General features: G+C 34.3%; 1 protein-coding gene across 3 annotated transcripts in view; it reads left to right on the top strand.

The window, feature by feature from the left end:
• Positions 1 to 26,422, top strand: part of LOC129913325 (protein serrate) — a 120,031-nt gene that overhangs the window by 81,433 nt on the left and 12,176 nt on the right. For all 3 annotated transcript variants that reach the window (XM_055991934.1, XM_055991933.1, XM_055991935.1), the window contains exons 6-11: positions 11,513 to 11,646; positions 11,829 to 12,004; positions 12,200 to 12,452; positions 16,294 to 16,632; positions 16,767 to 16,894; positions 21,756 to 21,903. In XM_055991934.1, coding sequence (XP_055847909.1) covers positions 11,513 to 11,646; positions 11,829 to 12,004; positions 12,200 to 12,452; positions 16,294 to 16,632; positions 16,767 to 16,894; positions 21,756 to 21,903 — 1,178 coding nt within the window. The remainder of the gene's footprint in view (positions 1 to 11,512; positions 11,647 to 11,828; positions 12,005 to 12,199; positions 12,453 to 16,293; positions 16,633 to 16,766; positions 16,895 to 21,755; positions 21,904 to 26,422) is intronic.

Raw genomic sequence — 26,422 nt, 5'->3', positions numbered from 1 at the left:
TATGGTCAGGAAGGGTTAGGAATACAAATTTGAAAAAATTAGGACTTATATTTCCTGATTTGGAACCATTCTAGGGGGCGTCCCCAATTTTTTGTTCCTAAGGAGCACCCTATTGTATATAGAAATAAGGCTGAACCTCCTTCGATCGTACTTGTTAACTCATCAACTCATGTTTGAAACTTCATAAAACTGAAAAAATGCAGAATTGGTTTTTTGAGTATGGTTAAGAGGGCGGAGGGGGCGTGGCTATGAATTTTTTTTTTCAATCTACCATCAAACCCTGATTAAATATAGAATAAGAACCACCCGACTTTTTGTGGGATACAAATCCTTCATTTAATGGATAGTTTAAAAATTTTCGAAAACTATCAAAAATACTTTTTTACTACTTTAGCCCTAACTCGGTTATTTGATTCACAAAATTAAAGTGGTTTACATTTTATTTTAGGTAATTAAATTGTCTATAAGATTGATTATGAAGACTTTTGCGTAAAAGTCAATTGTTAAAGAGTTATAGCACTGTTAAGTGACAAGAAACTGAAAATATTGCAAAATCCGAAATTTTACATGTTTTTGGAAGCTTCATAACTTCGTTGTTTTTGGTTGTATAAAAATACTACCAAGGTCATTTTTGTAGGAAATTATGTTTTCTGCAAGTCTACCAACAACTTTTTTTCAATAAAATGCACCAGAAGAAAGTTATGGGCATAAAAGTGAAAAAAGTGCCAGATTTCTATGGTTTTTCGGTGATGCTGAAGGGGGCGGAGGGGGCGTGGTTGTGGAAATCTGGTTTTTCTATCTACTAACCATACCTAACAACATATCAAAAATTTAGAACTACCGGACCTTTTGTAGGGTAACCCCCTTTTTTTTAACTTCATTTATTGGACTAAATTTCTTCTACCATCGATAAGCTGGGTGCAGTTTTGATTCCTTTACGACTGTAAACTTCATGTTAAACTAGGTTTTATCCAAAAAGACTCTTTGTTTAGTTATAACTGTTATACTTTCACATTTTTCACTTTCTCAAGTCCTAGCCATAATTTTATTGAAAAGACTTTTTTAATTTGTCATCTTAAAATCTAGTGAATACATCTAGTGGAATGTTGAGTTAATAGGTTCCCCAATTTCTTCTGCAATTGATGTGTAATGAACGGTAATAGCCCTTTAATCATATTATCACAGTTAATTTGTCAACAAAGTTATAGTAAAGAACAATTTGTGTCATTATTTTTCCTCAATAGAGTAAACGAACAGGACCAAAAATATATCCGAAGGCGAGTTTGCTCTTGTGCTTGAAGTTTCCAAATGCAATATTCACAATTGTGCTGTGAAACTGTGCAAGTTTTCTAACTCTGTGACCAAACCGCACGTTAAAGTTCTGTCAAGATGTAATCGCTGGATTAGTTAATATAGAGAAATTTTATTTTGACATCTGTCAGAAAGTAAATTTTCTCCCTGATACAACGTCAAAAATGTTTACAGGGATTCTTTTGACATTTCAAAAACTATTGACCCGGATCTCTTGTTATACGAACAAAATGAAAAAGAAACCTTTAACATTTTTACATACATGCTTCACAAAGTCTACCCACACTTCATAAAGTCTACGCAGTTTTATACCAACTCATGGTCAGTGCAAAAACCAAAACCTTGCCTTTCACTATATTCCAAATTAATTTTTCATAGACGCCTGTCACCATTAGCAATATCGTTTATATTTATTTATTACTCCAATTTTTTCGCCACTCATTTGAATTTATTTTTATTACAATCCATAACATTTATCTTAAGGGAGTGAGAATTTGAATAAAATAAAAAAAAAAAAAAGAAACAAAAATTAAATAAATCTGACAAATTTTCATATCATAAATTAATTTAAAACTCATTTGAATAAAATCTTTTTATATTAGGTATTGACAGAATATTGTTATTTATTGAAACTTGTGAAATGTGTTTTCTTAATGAGTCGAACAAGTAGAACACAAGTTTTCTGGCAAATAAAAATTGAAATGTTATTTCCGTGAAGAATAATATGTTTTGGCGTTTTGTATGACGGTGAACAGGGTGACTCATTTTTAACTAACTGATCTCTATTTTGCAACGCGTAGAAGATGCCCTATTGAAGATGACACATTCGTACAAAAGTACCCACATCAATCTTATAGCAAAAAAAAAGCAGATGATACGTTTAACAATTCTGTTATACTGTCATACCAACAGAATGCAAGTGCATTCTAGTGCATCTTGCTGAACAGGAAGTTTGATAATAACTTTATTTTGGATCTGTTTGCTTAAAATATATTTTTTTAAACTAGAGTAATCTGTTATAAAGACATAATTTTGTTCGTACTTTTGTTGAAATAGGATTTTAAAAACCGAATTTTTATATGGAAAATTTTAGGTAAGCATATTTTTTATTTTTTTTCGTTCTGTTTGTTTACTTTTTCTATAAATTATTCTTTTTTAAATTTATTCTCAATTTTTTTGGTTCTGTTTGTTAACTTTTTAAAATATTTTTTTTTTTTTCAATTGGAATAATCTGTTATAAAAAAGTAGTTTTGTACGTATTAGGAGTTATATCTATCGTATAACAGTATAAGCTCTTCAATTTTGGTGGGTCTGTGCTTGATTTAAAGTCATAAACTACTAAAGGTAAGTAAACATCATAATCTGATGTATAAAGGTCTTCAAGCTTTGTTCAGAGTCTAACTCCAAGATCTTTCGATTTTGGTATTTTCGTCCTTTGATCCGGATAATCAACTATACTTTTGCAATAATAGTTTGTCTCTTGAATTCTTTCTCCATTTTTGCACCTTTAAACTATGAATTAAATTCCCATTACAAGAGCATACACCTCAATTTGATTAGACTTTCTCACTAGGTCCAAAATATACTCGTAATAATCTTATAATTTTTTGTAGTATCTTCTCAAAGGTTTGCATAGGTTGCATAATTTATCTCTATGCTGATGCAACAACATCAGACAGAGAGCGCTCTTATGGGTCAGCGTGAGATTAGATAAACTCCAACCCAAAACCAAGAACATCACTACCCATTTATATTTCCAACCTATCCACACCTCTTGAAATGAACCAAACCAACCCGAGAGTGTTTTCCCAAAATCACAGCCCAAAACAGAAAAACCAGTTGTTCCTTATAATCTTATAGTGTGTAGCTACTTTGTGTGAACAGTACCGTTTGTTTAAGGTCGGCTTTTGTTAAAAAATAAAATAAAAAAAAAAAAAAAACTATAACAACTCATCTCCCATTCCATCGCGAGGATAGATAAGAAACAGCATAAAGTCTTTCATTTCATTTGAAGAGCCTCCAAACGCTCACCCATTCGCTAGCTGTTATACAGCTATACAAGCCAAGGATGAGCATCACAAAAAAATGTTTAACATAGAATACGTGATTGGTTTTCTCGGTTGAGTTTTGGAATAGAGGATGCAGCAGTAAAATCTGACATGAGCCCAACGACTCGACGGACAGACGGATGGAAGAGGGTTTTTTTTTTATATAGAATGGTGGGCCATCATCAGGAGGAGCAAAAAAAAAAAGCCTCCTAACACAGTACATCACCTACAATATAATAGCGCATCGCATCAGTTGGCCCATAGAGAGCGTTAGTGTACTCAACTAACCATAACATCACCACTCGGTCAGTAACAGCCATTATTCAATTCATGAAAATTGCTAGCTTTGATGCATCTCTTCCAGCCAGCACAATCCAGCATCAACATCATCAGAAGCATCAGCAGCAGCTGCTGCTACAGCTTCGCATAGTCAGTTTTTTTTGATAGTGGAACGTGGAAGTAGAGGTATCTTTCTCTGTCTACAGCATTTGTGTGAAATTCGAACTCCTCACAACATCATCGCAATCAAAAAGAGAACACCGTACTCACGATTGTGCTATTTAACAAGCATTGGGTATTTTTTTTTTTTTTTTTATAACTTCCACCTCAAGCTCTGAGATCCAACAAGCTATCTATCTATACTATATACAAGTGACTAGAGACGACTACGACGAACGTCCTGGTTTTGCTTGGGTTACCTTGGTGGATGTTTTGTTGTCAGTCCGTCGTCGTTGTTATCGGCTCCAAAAAATTACTTCTTTTTTGCACGTTGTTGTTTCTTTCGGATCTATGGATCTCTCTTTAGCTTTTTTTATATACCTAGTTGAGGAGTCCCGAAGACTACATGACATGCCATAGATTCGTCCACAGATAAACCCTGTTTAATGAAATCATAAATTATACGTCTCTTCTTGCTTTATCCGGCCCCTGAGAGAGAGAGAGATTCCGTTGTTGACTCTATAGTGCGCCCCATCAGTGATGGTATGCGCTCAAGTTGCATGCACCCAAAATAAGGAAATATTATAAAACAAAAAATAAACATCTTTGGCACACAGAGCTCTAGTAGACCAATCGTTCAAGAGATCGGAATGGTTAAGATTTGACACAGTGGACATTTTTATACTCAAAGACTATCAACGAGAATTTGTAAATGTAGAACTTAAACAGTATGTGAGAGGTTCATAAGTGTCAAATTTTTACCAAAGTTCGCTAGATTAGAGTATTTGACAGGTGTTCCCATTTGAAATTAGCTTCTGACAGTTTCTAACTTTTAAGATATAAGGCTTTTTTAATATGTTTAAGGGTTGACTTTCTTAACCCAACACGAATTTTTCGCTTACGATTTTTTTTTTAATTTGCCATAAATCGGAGAGAGAACTGTTATACTAATATACAATTAATATATTCCCGCACCCGCTTTTACCATTCTCTCTACAAAAAGACATTAATTGTTAATTATAAAAAAAATTAAATGAAAAGAAATTAGTTAAATTCCTTTCTTCAAATAGTTGGTTAAAAATATAACAGTTTCTTGCCTTTGACAGTTTCGGCAAAGTAATGGCTGTTACTTTTAACGTTGACAGATAAGGAAATTAGAGATTATTGCTTTTGACAGTTTGAAAGCAACAGAAAAGTAGCAATAAAACATCGAACGTTTATGCTAAAAATAAACAAAAGAGTTATTATGTATAACAACATTAACCTTAAGTTGTCAAGGTGCCGAAAATAAAGATTATCGAAAACGAACGATACATAATAAAATTCAACTTTGTGTAGGTACGTCTATTGAATTTCTAGTTTTCACTTGGTATTGTTTGATTACGATTGTTTCATTTTAAAACCATTGTGGTTCCACCTTAAAACGAAGCTAAATTTTTTAAAAGACGGTGTTCATTTCAACTCAGTCCTCCTTCTCATTTTTCTTCGCTTTACTCGGTGAAAACGAAATATTGAAGATAGCACAGAGACGTCATATAGCAGCTTTCATTAAGAGGTGATATGACAGTTAAATGTACACACAACACTAAGCGATGTTAGCCATAAGTTAGTGGTTCAGTTCGGTTACTTTACTTGAAAAACAAAACTTGCATACTCTGTTATAAAACGTAATTTTGATAAAACTGAATAATTGGAGAGTTCTGTTTGTTTACAAAATAATCATTTTTATCAAAAAAAACAAAACTGACTTCCATGGACCGAAACTGGGTTTTATGGTATTTCCTATGGCCAGAACTGAAATTGAAATGGGACCACACTGCGGGCACTAGCATTCCAATACAAAAAGAATTATCAAAATTGATTCACTCGGTCCAAAATTATGCGGTAACAAACATAAAAAACAAAAAATACAGACGAATTGAATACCTCCTCCTTTTTGGAAGTCGGTAAAAAAGGAAAAAACTGGCATATTATGTTATACATTTACATAGTTCCATTGGAGAGGAAAAAATCTCATGAGTAGATGATCTAGTACATTTATTATTGGTAAATAGAAATTGCTTTGATCTCGTTGTAAATGCGTTCCACCGCTACTACAGTACTAATAGTAGTTGTTTATCACTTCAAAAAGAAAGAGGCTAGTATGTTCCCACCGAGCTTAAAATTGCACAGCTTCCAGAACTTTAGTTCAATTTCTTACATCGCAATCGGGATGTTAGCCAGACATTATTTTGTAGGAAATGTTGGTTCTGTTGGATTACTTTTGAAAGTGAAGTGTAGCAAACTGTTATAAAACATTATTTAGTTCATAAAAATGTGATTTGAGAGTTTTGTTTGTTATTTTCTAAGGAAGTATTTTAGTTCTGTTCGATTACTATTGAAAGAAGAACAACTATAGTAAACTGTTATAAAACATCATTTCGTTGATTTAAAGGTGATTTGGGAGTTCAGTTTATTTTTTGATGAAGTATTTTCTGTTTGATTACTATCAAAAGATTAAAGATAAACTATACCAAAGTGTTATAAAACATTATTTCGTTATTTTTTGAGGAAAACAAACTGAAGAAAACCATAAAAAAAGAAACATTATTTCGTTGGAAAAAAGATTATTTGAAAGTTAAGTTTGTTGTTTGGAAAAATGTATAAAATGTCCTATAAAATTTAATTTTATACGAAAATTCGTTCTAGTTGTTTTCAAGAAGCTTGGAAAATCTGCCAGTTTTGATAACTGAGGCTCTGTTGTTTTTATAAAAATTATGACATTGGATTTTTGGTTCTGGTCGCTTTCTTTACTGAAAAAGAAAAACTGGAATAAATAGTTATACTAGTATAAAATAAATAAACCACCAGTCAAAAGGCTTTATGCTCACAACCCCTCCCTCGCAGTCAATAATTCTCCATTTTTTCCGTCTAACATTGTTGGTTAAACATTCCACTGTTTAAGTGGCGTCGTCGATCGTCAGTTCAGTTGTTGCCCTCCATGTTGTTAGTTTGGCGAAATTTAAATTGCCTTCGATATCGATAACGAAGTGATGTATGTTTGCGATGTTGGCCCGGATCGCAAAAAGACCTGTAACGTTGTTGCTAGCTATAATATGCCTCGCGCACTATGACGACGGTGTATATACCGAACCGATATCAATACCGGTACCCCATCCATCTCGGGGAGATAATTTGTGAAATCTTCTTTATTGTTCTGAGAAATTGTTATTAATTGAGTTGTTAGCTTAGCACAGGGACCCAATATCTAAAAACGGCGCCCAATGGAAAAAAGAAAAGAGGCTATTGTCGTCGCCCTCGTCGTCGTCATCGTCGTTGTTGTTTTTTCCATTCTGATATGCAATCGCAAAACTGGCACTAATGAAGAGTATCACTTCATACTTGACTACGACGACGGACGCGACGCGACACGGTGTGTCTTCATATAAACCCCTTTGGGATGCGATGATGATGATGATGGTGACAAAATCGAGTTAATTGGTGGGCTGATACTGAGCTTGATTGCAACGCGACTGCTGACTTGTCGTGGTAAATGACGTTATAATTAGGTGCAAAGATTCGGTGTCGTGGTAATTAAGCGTCTCTTTTGAGCTTCGTAAAAAGAACTCGATACCCGTGATAGGTGCGCTCTGATGGATGACGGACGACCCAGAGGAAAGAAGACTTTCATAAATCTCCACATATAAATCGCGTCGCATCGTCGCGTCGGTCTTTGGTCGTCGTTGTTGTCTGACTGATGGACTGCTCCGGTCACATTTGCAATTTAAATGAAGATACCAATCAAACAGGTGTGCATCAGGACATTACGTGGAACATTTATTTCTTTTCTCTCTGAGCTCTGCGAGCACTGTGATGCTGTGTATAGTTCTTTCGATGCTTCTTTTAGTTTTTTTTTTTTTTGTGAGGTTATGTTGAAAAAGTTGGAGGCTGTTGGCGTTGATATTGTGTTCCTGCCAAGTTATTCCATTCCATCGCGTCTGTCTTCGGTCGGTCGATCGTTGTTGGACTTGAAACTCTGGTAAGCTCGCAACAGTTGGTTGCTGTTAAATATAAAAAAAAAACAAAAGACTCAGTCAGAGAAGGCGAAGTAGGAGAAGAGTAAAGTGAAGACAGCGTTTACCAGAGGCAATTAAGACAATTGATCCGACCACAAAAACTAGGAAACATCACCCATCATTAGCGTATACCCCGTTTTTCGAATCGATTCGGGGCCGTCTTCGTCCTCATCGTCATTGGACAGGCTACAACATACTGTTGCTTCCATCTAAAACATATAGGTACTGTTCGTATACGAACTGATGACGGACGGACATTGCGCTTCTTTGCACTCCACGACTCTATTCAGACTCAAGGAAGAATTTTTTCTTGAGGAGAGATCACTGCAACTTAGTGGTTTGGTTTGGTTTTTTGGTTTCAATGTTTTTATGTGTCCTCAGTTCAGCTTGGAAAATGCACCAGCAAAGAAAAAAAAAAAAGGAGGATGTAGCCAGAGCGGCGATAGTTGCCGCAGATACGTTTGTTCAATTAAGTTTTTCAACACGGAGGCATTTAAAAGTGATGTGGTTGTTATGCAAATAACGTTCAACTGAGCGTTACTCGATTTTTTTTTTTCTTTAGTTTTTGTCTTCTTCTCGGTTGTGTTCCTGATCTCTTCGGCATTGTCAGCATCATCGTCATTGACTTTTTTGTTCTTCCCCCAACTCAGCAAGTCTCAAAGAATCTAAAAACGCCTTGACTTTGTATAGGTATTCCACAAATAGCAAGTCAGTCACTTGGATTTATTTTGAAATCAAATTTCACCTCTATAGAACAATGATCACCGCAATGGAACTCGAACAAAAAGGAAGAAACGAAACGAACAAGGGGAGTAGTGTACACCACCTTGATCGGGAATGGTAATTAAAATCAAACACAATACTGAAATCCTGTTGTTGTTATACCTTACTGATGTTGTTGTTGTTGTAGAGTTGATGTTATATATATGTAGGTAAGTTTGGATCGGAAATAGAGAATCTTGTTGCAACTATACGGGACAAAATGTGTCACTTCGAGGGCGAGTACAAGACTTTTAGTTTGACTTGGAACATACTCTCAGGAATGTTGTTACTTCGTCGGCGGTGGTGATGGTGGCAGCCAGCAGCGTTCCACTATGGTTACAGTGTAACCTAACTACTTTACCATATTCTACTCTATAGTGGCTGATGATGGTGACGGTTTTTTGGGGGAAACTCTCGTCTCTTTTGGGTCGTATCGACGACTACAACAACGAAGTAACGTTGTGTTGTGCTACTATGCAACACAAGTATCGTGCAATGTTATAGCTCTTGATCGCGAGCTTGGGAGTTCTGTTGTTTTTGTTTGTTGTCTATAAACCCAGAGGGGAGATATGTTTTTAGAGTTTTTTAACAAATTTGCTGGTAACAGAGCTGCAATAACAAGGGTGGCTAAATAAAAAAAGGTAGGTATATTGGCAAGTTAAGAGACATGACAGTCGTGAAGGGTTCGATTGTTCGATAATAACATATTTAGTTGAAAAAAAAGAGATTTTTTGAATTAATTAAATAAAATAGAAAAATAGTTTTTTGTATACATTTTGTTAGCTTACTTTGTATTTTGTAGGTTTCAAGGCTGATGTCTGTTACTAATGAGTGTTTTTTAAAACAATTTATAAGAGGCAACATGAAATGTCTTGCTAATTGCTTGGAATTTAGTTTTTAAAATGAACTCAAGTTATTTTTAGAAATGCGTTACCCTGCGTTACCGAGCAAACACTGTACTATTGTATTAGAAATTTCGTTACTTTTTTGTCAAATTGGATGCAAATTTCAGAGGCAGAAGAGAATCAACATTATTAGAATTTGCACATGAAGCTGTAGGTTTTTTAAAAATGTTATACTTATTGCGATATGAGACTCAATTCAGGGTAGGTACACCTTGTTTAAGTGAGTCAGCTGTCACTTCGACAGTTTTAAGTGCAAACATAATCTTTTGTACTGTTTAAGACTTTTCTGGCTAAATTTTAAATTGCCTAACAATTTGCAATTCTGTGAAAAAAACGCTATTCTGATTTCATTCTTGCTTTTCTATTTTTTTAGCTTTGTTGTGAAATCGACTTCTGAGTGAAGTTCGCAAATGCGCTCCGGCCTTTTGCACATGAACTGCAAACCAAATGGTTAAAGAATTTGTTTGCAAAATCTTTCGTACTTGTTGTGTCTCAGTTTGCAGACCAGTAAAACGTTTTCTTATGTTCGCAATTTGCTTGATTGCTCTGATTTTGTATATAAAATAGCAAGTTGTTTATAATTCCTCTCTTGCAGTTCATTTACAAATGTCTTGAGAATATTTTCGAACTGTATTAAAAAGCTTTTCGTCTTTTAAACTTCTTAAGCAAGCAAAATTGTTTGACAGCTTGCATTGTAAATAATATCATGTTTGATGATTATCTCATTATAAGTGATAAGTCGTGTATTCCTTGATTTCAAATAATACTATTTCTGTTGGACCCAAAAAATACTCAACGCAGTAGACAAACTACGAAAAATGTAAACAGTTCGCAATTCCATTTTAGAGCTTACGATCTCATGCCTTAATACTCGTTAGCAAAAGCTTGATACAAGTTGGTAAGTTTTTAATTTAAACGAGTGTACTTTTGTGTTTACGAAAACGTCAAAAGATTGACAATTTGCAGCACATTTCGAGTTGTTACTATGCAAACAGTTCGCATTCATACTGCAGAATTTGCAATCACTATTTTAATCACATCATACAATCGCAAATTAATTTGCGAAGTTTGGAATAACAATTGCGAAGCATTTGAGCACATACTATGGTGTTTACAAGAACCACAAAAGCCAATTTGTTTTATATTTCGAAGTTTTATTTTCGCAAACTAGTATGTACTTGCAAATACTTTAGTCTAACTTCCTCCTTAACTTCTCTACGATGATCACTGCGCGATATCTGTGAAACATTTTAATGACCCAAACGATTATCTTAAAACAATTTCATGCCAAATCTTCTAAACCATCTACATAACCTGAGAGTGAGACCTCAAGTTCAAATTTCTCAAGCTTCTCTCAATATTTTATTGCTTTCATCATAAAAAAACCATACAATGTTGTTGTTATAGACAATTTATCTATCGATTTTTTGTACCTACCTGTTCTTAATAGCTATTTGGTCTCATCATCCATAAAACCTATTAGAAACCATAAGTTTTTTTTTTTTTGTATGCCAGAACAGAGGGGGCACAATAGCAACGAGGGGGTCATTGCGGTTTAAGCCCCAAATAATTTCGTTATATTTTAACCACCAGTCGTCGTCGTTCATAATGCACCGCATTACTTATACTCTTATGCACTCAGACTTCCCATAAGAGACGCGACCATCCAATCCAGCAGCATTATGCCGAAAGCAAACATATCGCATGCTGCACACCAACCTGTAAAAAAAAAAAGAGGGAAGACTAGAAGAGAGGGGGTTATTAAAAATTCCATTTGCAACATAACGCGAACGCGCCACACCACTGCCGGTGCATCGCATCGCGCATCCCATTAGGAGCGCGCGAGAAAGACCTCAAGCAAAAAGCCCATTAATTCGCAACTCCTAGCCGGTAACTCATTTGGGAAGAGTTCAAAGTTTAATTTGTTACCAACAACGGGGTAATAATAATGGCTATAACCGTGTGTCCCTTTCCTTCTCTCTCTCTCTTACAGATGCCGGCCCGGATGGCGTGGACCCCTTTGCAACGAGTGCATGGTCTATCCCGGCTGCAAGCACGGATCATGTAATGGTATCGCTTGGCAATGTCTATGCGATACAAATTGGGGTGGCATCCTATGTGACCAAGGTAAGTTTTATGAGAGAGTTTTTTTATTTTTTGGCTTTCGCAAAGCAAGCTGATGAGGTCGCATCGACGAATTAAGAATAAAATTAAAAAAAAAAAAAATATGTTAAAATGCCTTGCGAAAATCGAAAACGATAAGATTTAGCGAAGCGAATTTGACAACTAACATTAATTATTTCATTTAGATTTAAATTATTGTGGCACCCATGAGCCTTGCATGCACGGAGGGACATGCGAGAATACGGCACCTGATCAATATCGCTGCACATGCGCAGAAGGCCTCTCCGGTGAACGGTGCGAGATTGTGGAGCATCCGTGCGCGACGCAACCGTGTAAAAATGGAGGCACATGCACGCTCAAGGTACATTATACATAAATACTTCTTGTTTTGTGTTGGATGCGTCTTTATAGCTTTTAAGACTTTTTTTTCGTTGTTGTTGTTTAATTTTCTTCCAATCGGTTGCACATTACATTAAGTTGTTGTTGGCATAGAGATATTCTGTATAAGTTTTTTTTTTTTTTTTCGTTGTTTTTAATGAATTTTTGCATTTTACAGGAATCGCAAAAAATGACTGATTCGATGGGAATGGCTACGGGACTAAGTGTGCGCGGCATGCGAGGCATGAGTTCCATGGGAAAACCAGTTGGACGCAATCGTAATCCTATGAACAACGGAGGCACCATTGGCAGCAGCAGCAGCACCAGCAGCGTCGGCAGTGCAATGGCAAGAATGAGTCCAACCACTCCACCTGTGGCTGAATTCACTTGTACCTGTGCACCCGGTTGGACGGGTCCCACATGCGAAATAAGTATGAGTATAAGTCGTGTTAAAGTGTATTTTTTAGTATTTATACTTGCTTGCTTGTTTTTCCTTTTTTTTTATTTTTTTCGTGTGTACTTCAAATACTAGAGTGGCGTTAGAGTGTGCGAGCTCGAAGCGCATGAACACAATTTTTCGTTTTTGATTTAAACTCCAACGGACAAACTTAAATTGAAAAAAAAAACAAAAAACGAACGCACTTTTAATGAGAAAGTTGTCAAAGTGAACATTTTTTATCGCAGCGAACCGATCAAGGAGTCAACGTTTGTAGTTTTTTTTTTTAACTTTTGCCTGTATTTTTGTATGTCTTCGTAGTAGCTGTCATTCAAGCTGGAATTTCGGAATGTTTTGCAATTTGTTTTGACGTTTTTCCATGAAAATATAATATATACATGAGTTTTAATATGTGTTGTGTTAGTTGAGGATTAGATTAATGTTTGATAGACAGTTTTTGTTTTGCTATGTGATTTGTTTTTTTATCCTGATGCGAGGTGACCTGGCTCTGTGGGAGAGAGAAGATTGAAAATCACTTGTTTTGTGGAATTAAGTATTACTTATTGCCATCGTTAGTTTTAACAAAAATACTCTAGGTAATAGAGAATTTACATTTCTGAGATAAAAATGACTTATCTGGTTTTCAGGCAACTAACATTTTACTTCGACAATCATTGAAGAGAAAATTGCACTCATATAAGACTTGTATAACACTCCTTTGAGTAAGAAAGCCAACTTTTGCTTAATTTTAATAATTTGATAACGAAAACAACGAGTTTGTGCAAGATGAATTTGATCATCAGTTAAAAAAGTTAAATGGCGCCCAACGCGAAATTCTTCAAGGTCAATTTTGTGTGCAAATCAAATGCTATTTTCCCACTTGTATTTCAAAGATAAGTTAAAGATTATAGTTTATTTTTCTTGCTTTAAATTACAAAAATGAATAGACTGTATCATAAATTTTAGTAATAAAATGGCGCCCAACAGGAAATTCTTCGAAGTTTCTTACGAAATTTTCCAATATATGATCAAGGGATAGTTTTATAGACGATGGTTTCACATGTTCTTGCTTTTAAAAGCAGAAAAAATTGACTTGACCCTAAATTCAAATGGCGCCCAACACAAAATTTTTCAAAGCCAAATTATAGTTCAAGTGGTGTTTTCACATTCATGTTTTAAATATAAGTTAAAGGTAATAAATTTACAAGTTTTTGAAGTTTTCCCATGTATGATCAAGAGATTGGTTTATAAGTGTTTGTTTCAAGTTATTTCTTTTAAAAGCAAAGATAAATCGACTTTATCATAATTCTTGGAAGTAAAATGGCGCCCAACACGAAATTCTTCAAATTTTTTCTCGTTCTCTAACGAAGTTTTCCACGTATGATCAAGAAATACGTTTATAAGATTTGTTTTCAAAAGTTTATTTTTTTGTAAAACAAAACATAAACCGAGTAGATGATAAATTTTAGAAATAATATGGCGCCCAACACGAAATTCTTCAAAGTTAGTCTTGTTTTCTTATGTTTGATCAAGGGATAAGCTTAAAAGTGTTGATTTTACAAGTTCTAAAGTGGCGCCCAACGCGAAATTCTTCAAAGTAAATCCTATATTACCATGTGGTTTTCTCATGTATAAAACAGAGCTTTGAATACTTCTTCAATTTACTTCTAGAAACAAGGACTAAGATCCATCATCGTTTAAGATGTCTCAAATTCCTTCCTTTCATCGTTTGGACACACCTAAGAAAAAAAAAAAAAATTTTTGTCCGAAATAGCAATTAATTTTATTAAAAACTAGACATTAACAAAATTATTACAATTGACTTTTTGATCTTAAAGCTATTAAATAAAAACCTATGTATCTATCTAGGAGTGGCAAACAAAACAAATTTTATTTCCCAAAAAAGAAGAATGAAAAAGAAACATTCTAGATCGATACAAACAAATGATATACGAACACAAAAATGTTCGCCCACCTTCGAGCGGCTTAGCCCTCAATTACGGTGTAACAAAAGTTTTTTTTTGGTGTGTATGATCATATTCTTTTCAGCCGAGAAAATTATTTTCCTCATTTGCGTGTGTTGAAGAAAAACAAAACAATAAGAGGTACACATCAGAGGGTCATCTGAGCAATCACTCATCTGTCATTAAACTGATGGATTATACCAAAAGACGACTTCACTGTGTGTATTTTTGACTTAACAGTGGGACAATCTATATAAAAAAATAAAGGCTGAAAAGTGTTTTCGAACAATCGTAGTTGAAATACAGGCCGGGGTTACACTTTATAGTTTTGTCTTCTAGAAGGCGCTATGCTCAATTCAATATTATTGAATGAAACCTATAACTAAAGGTAGATTATGACGTTTTGAATAACATCCCTTTTTTCTAATTGTGAAAAGGAGTAACAAAGTTATGAGAGAATAGATGAACAAATCAAAATCCTGTGATTCTTGAGTTCACACTATTGTTTGCCGAAAACATCTGTGGGTTTGTTTGTTTTTTTTTTTCGATTATTCATAAGACTCCTTTTTTGATATGCTGATTTCACCTTTTCCAAATTAGTTTTGTCTTCTAGAGGGTGCTATGATCAATTCAATTAGATTGAATGCAGCCTATAACCAACGCTAGATCAAGACGCTTTCAATGATATCTCATTTGTCATAAAGGTAAAAGGATTAATGAAGTTATGAGAGAATAGATGAACAAAAATTCCTTAAAACCTCTTTTTATCTTCGCCAGCTTCATATTGGGGTTACAAACGTTTTAAAATATCAGAAAAATATCTTTTAATGAATTCTCATTTGTTGACTGAATTGTTCTTACTTTTAAGATCATTATACTCCACTGTAGCTCGTCATACTCTTTTTTAATGCGTGGCCGTTTTTTTGTTTTTTATTCATCTTATTGTTCACTCACGATAGTTAGTTTGTTTACCCCCGTAAAGTTAACCAAACGCGATAATTAATAAACAAACAAATCGTTTTGGTGGTGGGTGTTGCATCCACAACACTTAGCAATCAAGATTTGAATATTTATCCCATCTCGCAAAGCCATTAGCGAGTGCGTTTCTCGAAAAAAAAAAACAAAGAAAATTAAAAAAAAAAAAAACAAACCATGCTGAACGCAATTACCTACAAAATCTTAAAAAAAAAAAAAAAAAATTACACGAAAAATGCCTTTAAACACTTGAGTTGAGAGAAAAAAAAAACCCATTCTGTAGAAGTGCAAACAAGATGTCAAGTCAAGGCACCCATAACCTTAAGTTGTTTGCTCTTCTCGTCGCATATATGTCATCATCGAAAGGTTACATTTGCTTGCTGTTTTGTGGTTCACTCACACGCAGCATCCCCATCAGCATTCACTCCTTTAGCATCTTCTATTGTCCGGTTAAGCGGATGGTTGTTTTGTATCTCATCAGCCATGAGGAACAGTGTCCACTTCAGAGAGAGATAATTATGCAGAGATGCTTGCTCTACAAACTACAACAATTTGTGCCGTGTTCTCAGATACGCGCATCTGAACTAAGCCCCGAACAAAACACACAGAAAAAAAAAAAAAAACAAACAACAAACATTTAGGTTATGATGGGATTGCATATGTTCTACTCTGGCTTCTCGAGCTCGCCACACAACCGCACCAAGCTAAGAGGTTTTTGAGCGCAGCTTGCTTGGTTGTGCGAGCTCAATTTATGCTCTGCGATCGGGTCCCGGAGATAAAGTTGTTCGAATTGTAGATTGTAGATTTGTGAACGGGACAACATTTTATATTAAAAACAAGAAAATAAATAAAAAAAAAAACAAAAAACTAAACACACAATCCAATTCCACTTTACAGACATTGACGAGTGCGCCGGAGGTCCCTGCGAGCACGGTGGCACTTGTATAGACCTGGTCGGGGGCTTTCGATGCGAATGCCCCCCCGAATGGACCGGCGACATATGCCAGATGGATGTCAACGAATGTGAGTCGAATTTGGCCACAAATCTTGGGCCCTGTACCAATGCGGAAAAGTGTCATAATTTGCCGGGCTCTTTTTCGTGCCAATGCTTGAAAGGCTGGGGCGGACCAACCTGTGCCAAAGACCTGGACGATTGCAAAGGCCAGTGCAAGAATGGAGCAACTTGCATTGATTTGGTTGACGATTATCATTGTGCGTGTGCAACAGGTTACAAAGGTGCGTTGTTTTTGTATATCTAACTCTTTGAGACATACAACACGTCCGTCGGTGTTGTATAGTAAAAATGTACTCAATAACCTGTATTTTTATTTTTGTCAATTTTTTTTTGTTTTCTTCCTTCTCTTTGACAGGACGGGACTGTGAGACGGACATCAATGAATGCGCGAAATCACCTTGTCGCAACGGTGGCGAATGTGTGGACATGATTGGGAAATTTAAGTGCATATGTCCACTTGGCTACTCGGGGTCGTTGTGTGAGGTAAGTGGCAAACGGTTATTCTGTTTATTTTTATTTCTTGATTTTGTGTTGAGGTTTTTGTGTATTGAAAGCTTTTTTTTTAGTTTTTGTTGTTTTATGTAATTAAGAGATTAGAAGGAAAACTATGGGAAAATCACGTACACCTCGTCTATCGATTGTAGGGGCTTACCTACTACCGTGTGTGTTCACTTTGTTTGGCTTAATTGGTGTATAAGAATGCAATTAGATTGGAGTCTTAATTAGATACACACACGCCCTCTATATGGCTTTTGATGTGTATTTATGTATGGATTTAAGACTTTTGAGGTATAGAAAAGTCAATAAACTTCTTTTCCGATTGGAGTTATTTTATATAAAGAGGCACAAATTTGGGGTCTCTCTTGTTTTGTAGCTTAAGTGATTGGAAAAGTGTTAATTCTTAACAATGGAATTTTAAGGCGATTGTGAATTAGACAGTAAATGGTAAAAGTATTTATCAATTTCCTATTTAGGAAATTTTAGTGCGAAGATATTCGATTTATCATTGGAAAAACAGGCATAAGAACAATTCGAAAGATAACTGGCGCCCAATGCCAGACATTTTGAGGTTTTACATAAGAAATCATGATCATTTTATTAAATCTATGCTTTCTTACCTATCGTGAAGAAATAATAATAACTTTCGCATACAACCTAGTAATGAACTACCAGTTTTCTGTAATAAACAAAATGGCGCCCAACGCGAAGACTATGTGTTATTTGAAGAAATCTTGAAAAGTATTTATTAACTTCCTATTGAAGAACTTGTTGTGCAAAGGTGTTCAATTATTACTGGGAAAAAAGGAATAAGAACAATTAGGAAGATAATAGGCGCCCAATGCGAGACTTTATTGAGTTTCTCTTAATGCAAACCTAAATTTTTACCCAAGTTATGCTTTCTCACTCATTGTGAAAAGATTATTATTTATTTTTACAAACATCCGTTAAAAAAAAAATGGCGCCCAACACGAAATCTATGTTTTATTTTAATAATTCTTCAAATCCTTTCGTAAATTTGTAGAAAATTTAACATTCAGCTAAGGAAATTATTCATAAGAGCCAACCAACAAAGTTTTCAGTCACGTTGGGTGCCATATTTTAACCGGCCTAGTTCCTTTTAGGTCTATTGAAGGTACTTTATCGCCTTTCAATAAGCTCATCGTCAGATTCTTTGGCAAACATCTCATTATACAAAACTAATTTAAAAAGTACCCAATTACTTCATTCTTAGGAGGCAACCGCAGAAGTACCGTTGGGCGCCATTTTAAAAAGCACTGATTGCTTTCCATTTCATTCAAGTCAGGTTAACTCTCTTCATAATCGAGTTCTTTAACTTCTTCTTCATTAAAAGTAAAAAAAACAAGAAAGATAACAAGGACATGAGCCACCCAAAAAACTACTACCCGAAGAAGTCAACACTTATGTTGGGCGCCATTTTATAACAATATAGGTGCATTTGAGCCTTTTGAAAGTACTTTATTTTCTAAAGTATGGCCTGTTCCTTGCCTACTTATAAAAATAGCAAGGAGAAACGCAAAGACATCATTCGCAACAGCTATACCTGAAGAAGTCAGCAGTTACGTTGGGCGCCATTTTATAACGATGAAAGTGCTTTTGAGCCCATTAATGACCTCTTATTAGCCTATGAACTAGCCCATCACCTCGTTCCTTGCCTACTACTTTAAATAGCAAAGAGGAAACCAAACACATCATTCGTAGCAGCTACCCAAAGCAGTCAGCACTTTCGTTGGGCGCCATTTTACAACGATGATGATGCTTTTGAACACATTGATAGCACATTGTTAGGAAACTACATAGCGATTATTTATAGTAGCCACGCGTCACTTTGGGTGCCATTTTATACAAACTGGTTGTTTTGAGTCTATGATTGACGTGTATTGACCATCTGAGCTGAACTCTTCGAACAATTTCTCATTTCGAAAAAAATCAAGGAGTAAACCATCCACACGTGTCACTCGATGAAGTCAGTAGTCGCGTTGGGCGCCATTTTATAAGGAACTGGTTTATTATGAGTTCACAATATCGCCCTATAAACTAGTTCATCTTCAGGTCTTGCAAAACAGATTGGATGGACTTCATTTAATAAAGTTATTTGATATTTGATGTCACAGTTCTGATGATACATCTCAAATAGCCCATCAAAAACCCTTCAAAACCATGTAAAGTTATGAATATCCTTAAATAAGTCAATTTTCACACTCAAAGGATTTTGTTTTCAACACCTTCTTCCCAGAATTCTTCATCTTGAATGCATTTTTAAAATCATGTCATATTAAATTAACCCCAGACTACCGTGTGCCAATGATTTCCGCAATACCTAAACAATCAATAGCTAATTCTCTTTTCTCTCCCTCTCTCTTCTAAGAATATCGTTAATCCCCAAATCTGCTCTAGCGCGCGTGCATATTAGCAGAACCTTTATGACAGTGTCAGAAATCAATTCTTTTATTTGATAAAAATACAAAAAAAAAAAATAGACTTATAACAACAGTAAGAACTGACGAAAACTTAAGAAAAAAAAAATACACCTCACCTCAAGGCGACAAGCCTCGCGAGAACGTGAGAAATTCAGTTCGTTTGAATTATTTTCTCATCACAGTTGATTGCCCGTAATACGATTAGTGCTATAGCAGGTATTAAAGCATTAAATTCATGTGACAGAAACATACCAACCGACATAGGGACCCCGAAGACAGAGAACATAATGACTTAACCCACACGAAGCCCGCGCCGCAGCCACCACCGCCAGCCGAAGTAACCGCAGTCGCATAGCCGCCGCCGACAGCGTTTAAGTATCGAATGACACATACGGCAAAATGTACAAAAAAAAATGTAAAAGAAATACCCCAACCAAAGTATCTAAATATTATAAAAACACACTTGAAAAATGAAAAAGAAAAAAATATACTATACGAGAAGAGTATAAAAAGAGAGACAAACCACCACGGAGGATAACCAAACGATGATGTAGAAGTTGGAACGTCATCGGAAAGACGATAATGTAGCTGGAGCACAATGGCAACAACAACAACAGCGACGACAGAAACAACGATGACTATGTTCATAGAACTGTTGTCACCTTCTCATTTTGACAATGTATTGTCAATTAATTTTACGGTTCATGCATAAGATGCCGCCAATTAGGAGTCCTTTTTGATCTTTCAAGAGGAATTTTTGATATTTTTTGTCGTTGTTGTTGTGTTGTTGCTCTCTATTAAAAATTGTTGTTGTTGTTAGGTTTAATGTTTATATTTTTGCCTTAATTAGGGATAAATTAGTGATAAATAATTTTGTTTAAATTGGCGCCAGATTGCGATGAGTAAGAAATAAAAAAATCTGCAAAGTTTTGGAAAACAAACATTCTTTATGAATGAGATTTATGTTTTTGGTGTGTTTTATGGATCTTGTGAAGTTGAACTGCTGGATTTTATTTATTTCATAAATCATCTTTAAAAAGGCAGTGATAAACACCAAAAATGATTTAAAATGATAATAATTGTAAGAGAAGGAAATTTTGAATTCTCACACTGGGCGCCAGTTTTTGTGTTTTGCTTGTTTTTCAAAGACATAGCAGTAAGGAAACACTGCAAAACAAATGGCAAAGAAAAAGAACACATTTAATCTAGAAGAATTTACAAGATCTTCTAGATCTGCAAATCAGAAAAATAAAAAGGAATATTATTGAAATTGTAACAATTGCATTACAAAAGTTAATGTTAAGCGTTGGGCGCCAGATAATTGGATAAGTATTTTTATTTTTTTTTCTCAAACGTTAGATAGTGAAAATTTCACATTGGGGCGATTGTTTCTGTAATTTGTACTCATTAGGTAAAGATCTGAATTATAAACGCTTTTACAGAATGATGGTTACAATTTTGAACTAAAAAAAGAAGGAACAAATGGTCAAATAAAACATGTAGCAACCGCCTACGTTGGGTGCCATTTCATATCATTTGTAGTTTTGTTTCCTGTTCAGAAAGTCAATGTTATTCTTGATACTAATAATAATTTTCTTAGCCATTCCAAACGGTTTATGAGAAGTTTTTAAAAGTGACAAAAGGTTTTTTTTATGAAGTTTAAATTAACATCGCTAAGGGGAGTAGAATTACTCTTACCTGAAAATTGTATCCACTTTTGAGACTATATTCGGGAAAATTGCTTTTTTTATAAATTTAACTTAATCCTAATTTTTTTGATCTCAATTGCTGTTTTGCATTCTTTTTGTCTTTCAATAAAAAAAAAAGTTCCACATTGGGCGCCACTTAATTTTTCAATTAAATAATTGCGGTTATTTTTTGACAGATTTGTCTTAATCAAGATTATTTTAAGAAAATAATAATTTAGTTAACACTCATCAAAATTCAATTTAAATTTAATTCATTATTTTAGTTTTCTTTTTTCTTGTTAACACTTATCTTTCTACGACTTGTTGTAAAAAAACACATAGACTTCACATTGGGCGCCATTTAATTGTCTCTTAAATAAGTTGTGGTGTTGTTTTTGCTTAGTTATTCAAATGTTAAATTAATAAAACATGTAAATAATTCATATACTTCTGTACTTATATGCTCTTTGTTTATTGAAATAAAAAAAAGCTCTTTTCGCGTTGGGCGCCACTTAATTTTGTATCAGCAAAACATTAATGAGAGCCTACTTAGATTTAAAGTTCATATTAGGCACCACTTAATTTTCGCATTTTATACATTCCAAATGAGTCATGAGGATGAGTGGTCTTAACGACCACTAAATTTTATTATTTACAATATAATCTCTTTTCCTAAATACAAATACAATATAAAACATATTTTTCTTCACTTTGCAGGAAGCCAAGGATCACTGTACACCATCACCTTGCATTCAAGGAAGCTGTCTTAATACACCCGGTGGATATTACTGTCATTGCCCTCCCGATCATGAAGGTAAACACTGTGAGAATATGCGCCCACTTTGCTCTTCGCCGCACTGTAATGGTAAGTTTAAGTCGAACATAAAAATATCTAAAAAAAAAAAAAACACAAAAAATCGAAGATGCTATCTATTCATATCTTCAAACGGCATCGTATAGTACAATATCTATAAGATATTGTATCCATATCTTCTTCTTTCTCTCTACTATATCTGTATAGATTGCCATTCCATAGTGAGATGTAGTAATCCCCAAACAAATGTGAACATTTCGAAGGCTTTAAAAGGCCAAAAGAAGATCTATTTGTTTAGTTAAGAGAGATTTATTTGCTCTGACACTTGGTGCTTGTAAAATAGTTTTAAGATGTCATTGTAGTTAATATTTGTGTGTGCTTCGGGGGGCTAAGTAATTTTCTACGTTTTTTTTTTTTCTTTTTGTGATTTTTTTATTTCACTAAACAAAACATTAAAATTGTGTACGCATGTCACGTGAGCTATTCTTTAGATATTGTTGGACAAATATGGCAAAATCTTTGTAGGTATACATTATACATTTTATGAATTGGAGATTTTTTTTTTTTTGAATGATGGATGTTGTGAATGCACGAATGCGTGAAAATGCGTTCACGAAGTTACATTTTTTCATGTTTTGTTTTGGTGTTGTCTCTTGTAATGTAGATATTTGTTCAAGTCGCTGAGTTTTGCTAGTAAATTAAGTTTTATTGTTTGTAGAACAATGTAAATTGGTGACAAGTAGACAGTAGTGGGTGTTTGTAGAAACGTTATTGACATATAGCTATTTCTGTGGGAGGATGTACTAGAAAAATAAAAAACATAAAATGCAATATGTAAGAACTTTCATCATTTGTCAAAACCTCAATTTATTTATGAGTTGTGTTATGCTCTTAAGCGGTTTGGCAATAGGTATTGACTTCTTGTTGAGTGATGGATTAAAATTTTAATGAGATTTTTCTACTGTTTTATTTGAGTTAAAATTTAGAATTTACAAACAATTGGGAACATTAATACTTTAGAAGTTTATAAAATGTTTGGAAGTTCGTAACTGGAAACCCAATAGCTTTCCAATCATTTAGTCTAATTTGTTTCCAATTTTTTTGTAATTCAAAATCACTTTAAAAACTGTTTATTGCACTAAATGTCCGAAAGTAAGGTAGGGATGTAGAAATCTTCGCAGACTTAAATATTGAACTGTTCTTGTTGATGAGCGGACTCGGGTTCCAGATATTTCTAGTCATTCGGACCATTGTGTCGTATCGGTAAAAACGACCCTACAGTAGAAAATCAATTAAAGCTCAAACGGCCAGAAATATCTGTAACTTTTACATTCGGAAGACTGAATTTTTGCATTATAGACAAATAACGCAAAAAATAATGTCATGTCCAAAAGAAAGCAAAAATGTTTGGTCTTTTGCCAAGAACATCAAAAAATTAACCACATTATCGGTCCCAATGCTCATTTTCAACGACATTCCAGCTGTCAGTACCCTCGAAAAATCCAACTTGCCGCCAATTCTACGCTTCCAAATAGCAACTTAGCTGCTCCCAAGCCCGAGAGTGTTAACTTCACTATGAAGCTCATAGTCGTAATAGGGAGTTCTTAAAAATCTCAATGTAAACAAATCTATAATCCAAGTGGTATCCAATCCACGCATGTGTCCAAATTGTATATTTTCTTATCCAACCATTTACTGTTCAATATCGCACTTACAGAGCTCCCTTTTTCTCGAGGAACGAAAACTTCTTAATGACCTGCAAAACGCCTTTCGTAGCAAAAGGTATTCTATAGAATCAATTTTTACACTGCTTTCGAGAAAGTAAGATTGTTTTGGACTTCATATTTCCAAAACATTTGATAGAGTTCGGCATCAGCCTTTTTTACCGAAAATATGTGCCTTCTTCGTTGAATTAGTAATTAATTACCAATCTGATCGTTCAATTTAAGTTAAATGGTTTTAAATTTGGTATTCCCTACATAAATGCTGGTGTGCCCCAGGGTTGCGTTCTATCTCAGACTCATTTTCTTATATTCGTAAATCCACTGAATTGTTTTGCGGAAACTACTCAATCCTCAGCTTCTCATATTTGTTTCCAATTTCACGTCACCGCTCTTCCGATGTAGAGCTAGAACAGTTGCTTATGATAAGTTAATTGAATTCTGATCTCGGCAGCATTGTTAAATGGTGATGTTAAAACCGAGTAAAATTCAATGCTTCGGAAAACCAATGCTGTCTTTTGTCCTTGAAATTCAATACGACCCCATATTTAATATCCATGAACGGTACCTACTTCCATTAATGGATTCCTTCCCTAAAAATATTGAACCGCAACACCCGCCTTGTAAGGAATGTCTCTAATATTTCTGTCTGAATTTTATATTATAATCCGTTACAAAATTTGGCATACATTTTTAAGTTCCCTATCCCAGGGTGAATTATACCAAAGTAACGAATTTAAGTATCGTATCTATAGTGCCAAAAGTTGTGAATGCAACCAAACATATGTATGTACCAAAGCAACGAAAAACGAGTACCTAGTAACGCTACCATTGAAGCAGGAGCTAGAACGCAAGTGTGGGCTGGTTTGTTCATTGTCATACTTCTACTATTTTAGACCAAACCAATAGCGTTACATTGGGTTATCTTGAAATTTTTGTAAGTACTTATTTAACGAAAGATTTAGATACAGTAGTTGAAAGCAACCAAAAAAAAACTTAGCAGAGGACAATGTAGCCCAAAGGAACACACCAATTTTTGCCACTTCTTGTGAACTCAACGAAAATTGTTTTTAGTCAGTTACTTGGTTTGTTAGCTAAAGAAAATGTAGAATTTTTAAATATAATCAAAAATTCCACCTGCCCAAAAGACTTCACATTTAGTTTCATCTCTTTTTATTTGATTTGCTTAAATGCCGTAGGTCTAAGGAATTCTATCACCCTTTACCTTATTTTGAACTTTAAAATTAAAGACTCCCCTATAATACAGTAAAATAAGGAGAAAAAAGGGGTAAATCTCGGAATGAATGTTAGTAGAATTTTTTTTTGCTCAATATCTTCCTTTTGCCATTCTATAACATATCTCAAAAGTCTAGAAAAATCTCATGTCCGCTTGTCGCGATTTCAAGGTCAAATCGCGAAATGGAGATTTTCAAAATTAGCAAAAATAGGCTATGGTATTATATACACATATGATACATGATTTCAAGGTATTTTTTAATGCTGATTCCAAAAAATCTAAAATCAAGACAATCTGACGTCTCTGGAAAAAGTTATACCTGTTTTTCATCTGTCAACTCATAATTTTATTACAGTTGCAAACTTACTGCCAAAAACCCCTTAAAAGTTATGGTAGAGGAACCAAATTTTGCATGAAGATTTTAGAATCCATCATTATTAAAAATCAAAACAATCCATTACAAAAAAATATATAGACCTACGAAATAATGGTATTTTTTGATGGAGGGGCAAATTTTAGGATATGCACTAAAGAAGATTCTTGTTCATCTTAGGAATAAGTGCAAATAGGCTAATTTTTTCATTTTAATCTTTGTTTAAATATTCTTTAACTATCCTCAAAAATCTAAAAAAATCTCATGTCCGCAAGTCCTAATTTTCTTGGTTTGAAGATAAGGTGCAGATTTGAAAAAATTGAAAAACTACTCTTCAGATATTTGTGTCAGATCAACATGAATAAGGTACATTACTTTTCAGGGATGGTCATATTGATTTTTTTGTGGGTTTTGTTGGAATCAGCGTTAAAAAATACTTTACCAACATGGGTTATGTTGGTATACATATAAGAATCTAAAGTTTTCTTATTATTTTTTTTTAAATCTGCACCTAACTTAGTTTAACCTGGAAAATTAGAACTTGCGGATATGAGATTTTTTTAGATTTTTGACATAAGTTATAGAATATCCAAACAAAGATAGAAACAAAAAAATTAGCCTATTAGCACTTATTCCAAGATTGTACCAGGATGTTTTTTAGTGCACATCCCAAAATTTCCCCTTTTCTCAAAAAATACCGTTTTGTCATAGATATAAATGGTTTTTTCCATTGCATTGTTTTGATTCTTAATGATAATGGATATGAAAACCCTCATGCAAAATATGATTCCGCTACCATTACTTTTAAGGGTTTTTCGGTAGTAAGTTAGCAACTGTTATAATAATATGAGTTGACAGATGAAAAACAGGTATAACTTTTTCCAGAGACGTCAGATTGTCTTGATTTTAGATTTTTTGGAATCAGCATTAAAAAATACCTTGAAATCATGTATCATATGTGTATATAATACCATAGCCTATTTTTGCTAATTTTGAAAATCTCCATTTCGCGATTTGACCTTGAAATCGCGACAAGCGGACATGAGATTTTTCTAGACTTTTGAGATATGTTATAGAATGGCAAAAGGAAGGTATTGAGCAAAAAAAATTTCTACTAACATTCATTCCGAGGTTAAACCCTTATTTGACTGGATTACTAATAGTTTTTCTATTTTCTAAACCATAAATTCTCTTTAAGTACCGCTCTATCTCAAACCTATCACCCTCTAATAAATCTTA

The sequence above is a fragment of the Episyrphus balteatus genome, chromosome 3, assembly GCF_945859705.1.
Source record: "Episyrphus balteatus chromosome 3, idEpiBalt1.1, whole genome shotgun sequence".
Classification (NCBI taxonomy): domain Eukaryota; kingdom Metazoa; phylum Arthropoda; class Insecta; order Diptera; family Syrphidae; genus Episyrphus; species Episyrphus balteatus.
Note: the sequence above shows the minus strand (reverse complement) of the source record. Positions and strands in the feature narration are given on the sequence as shown.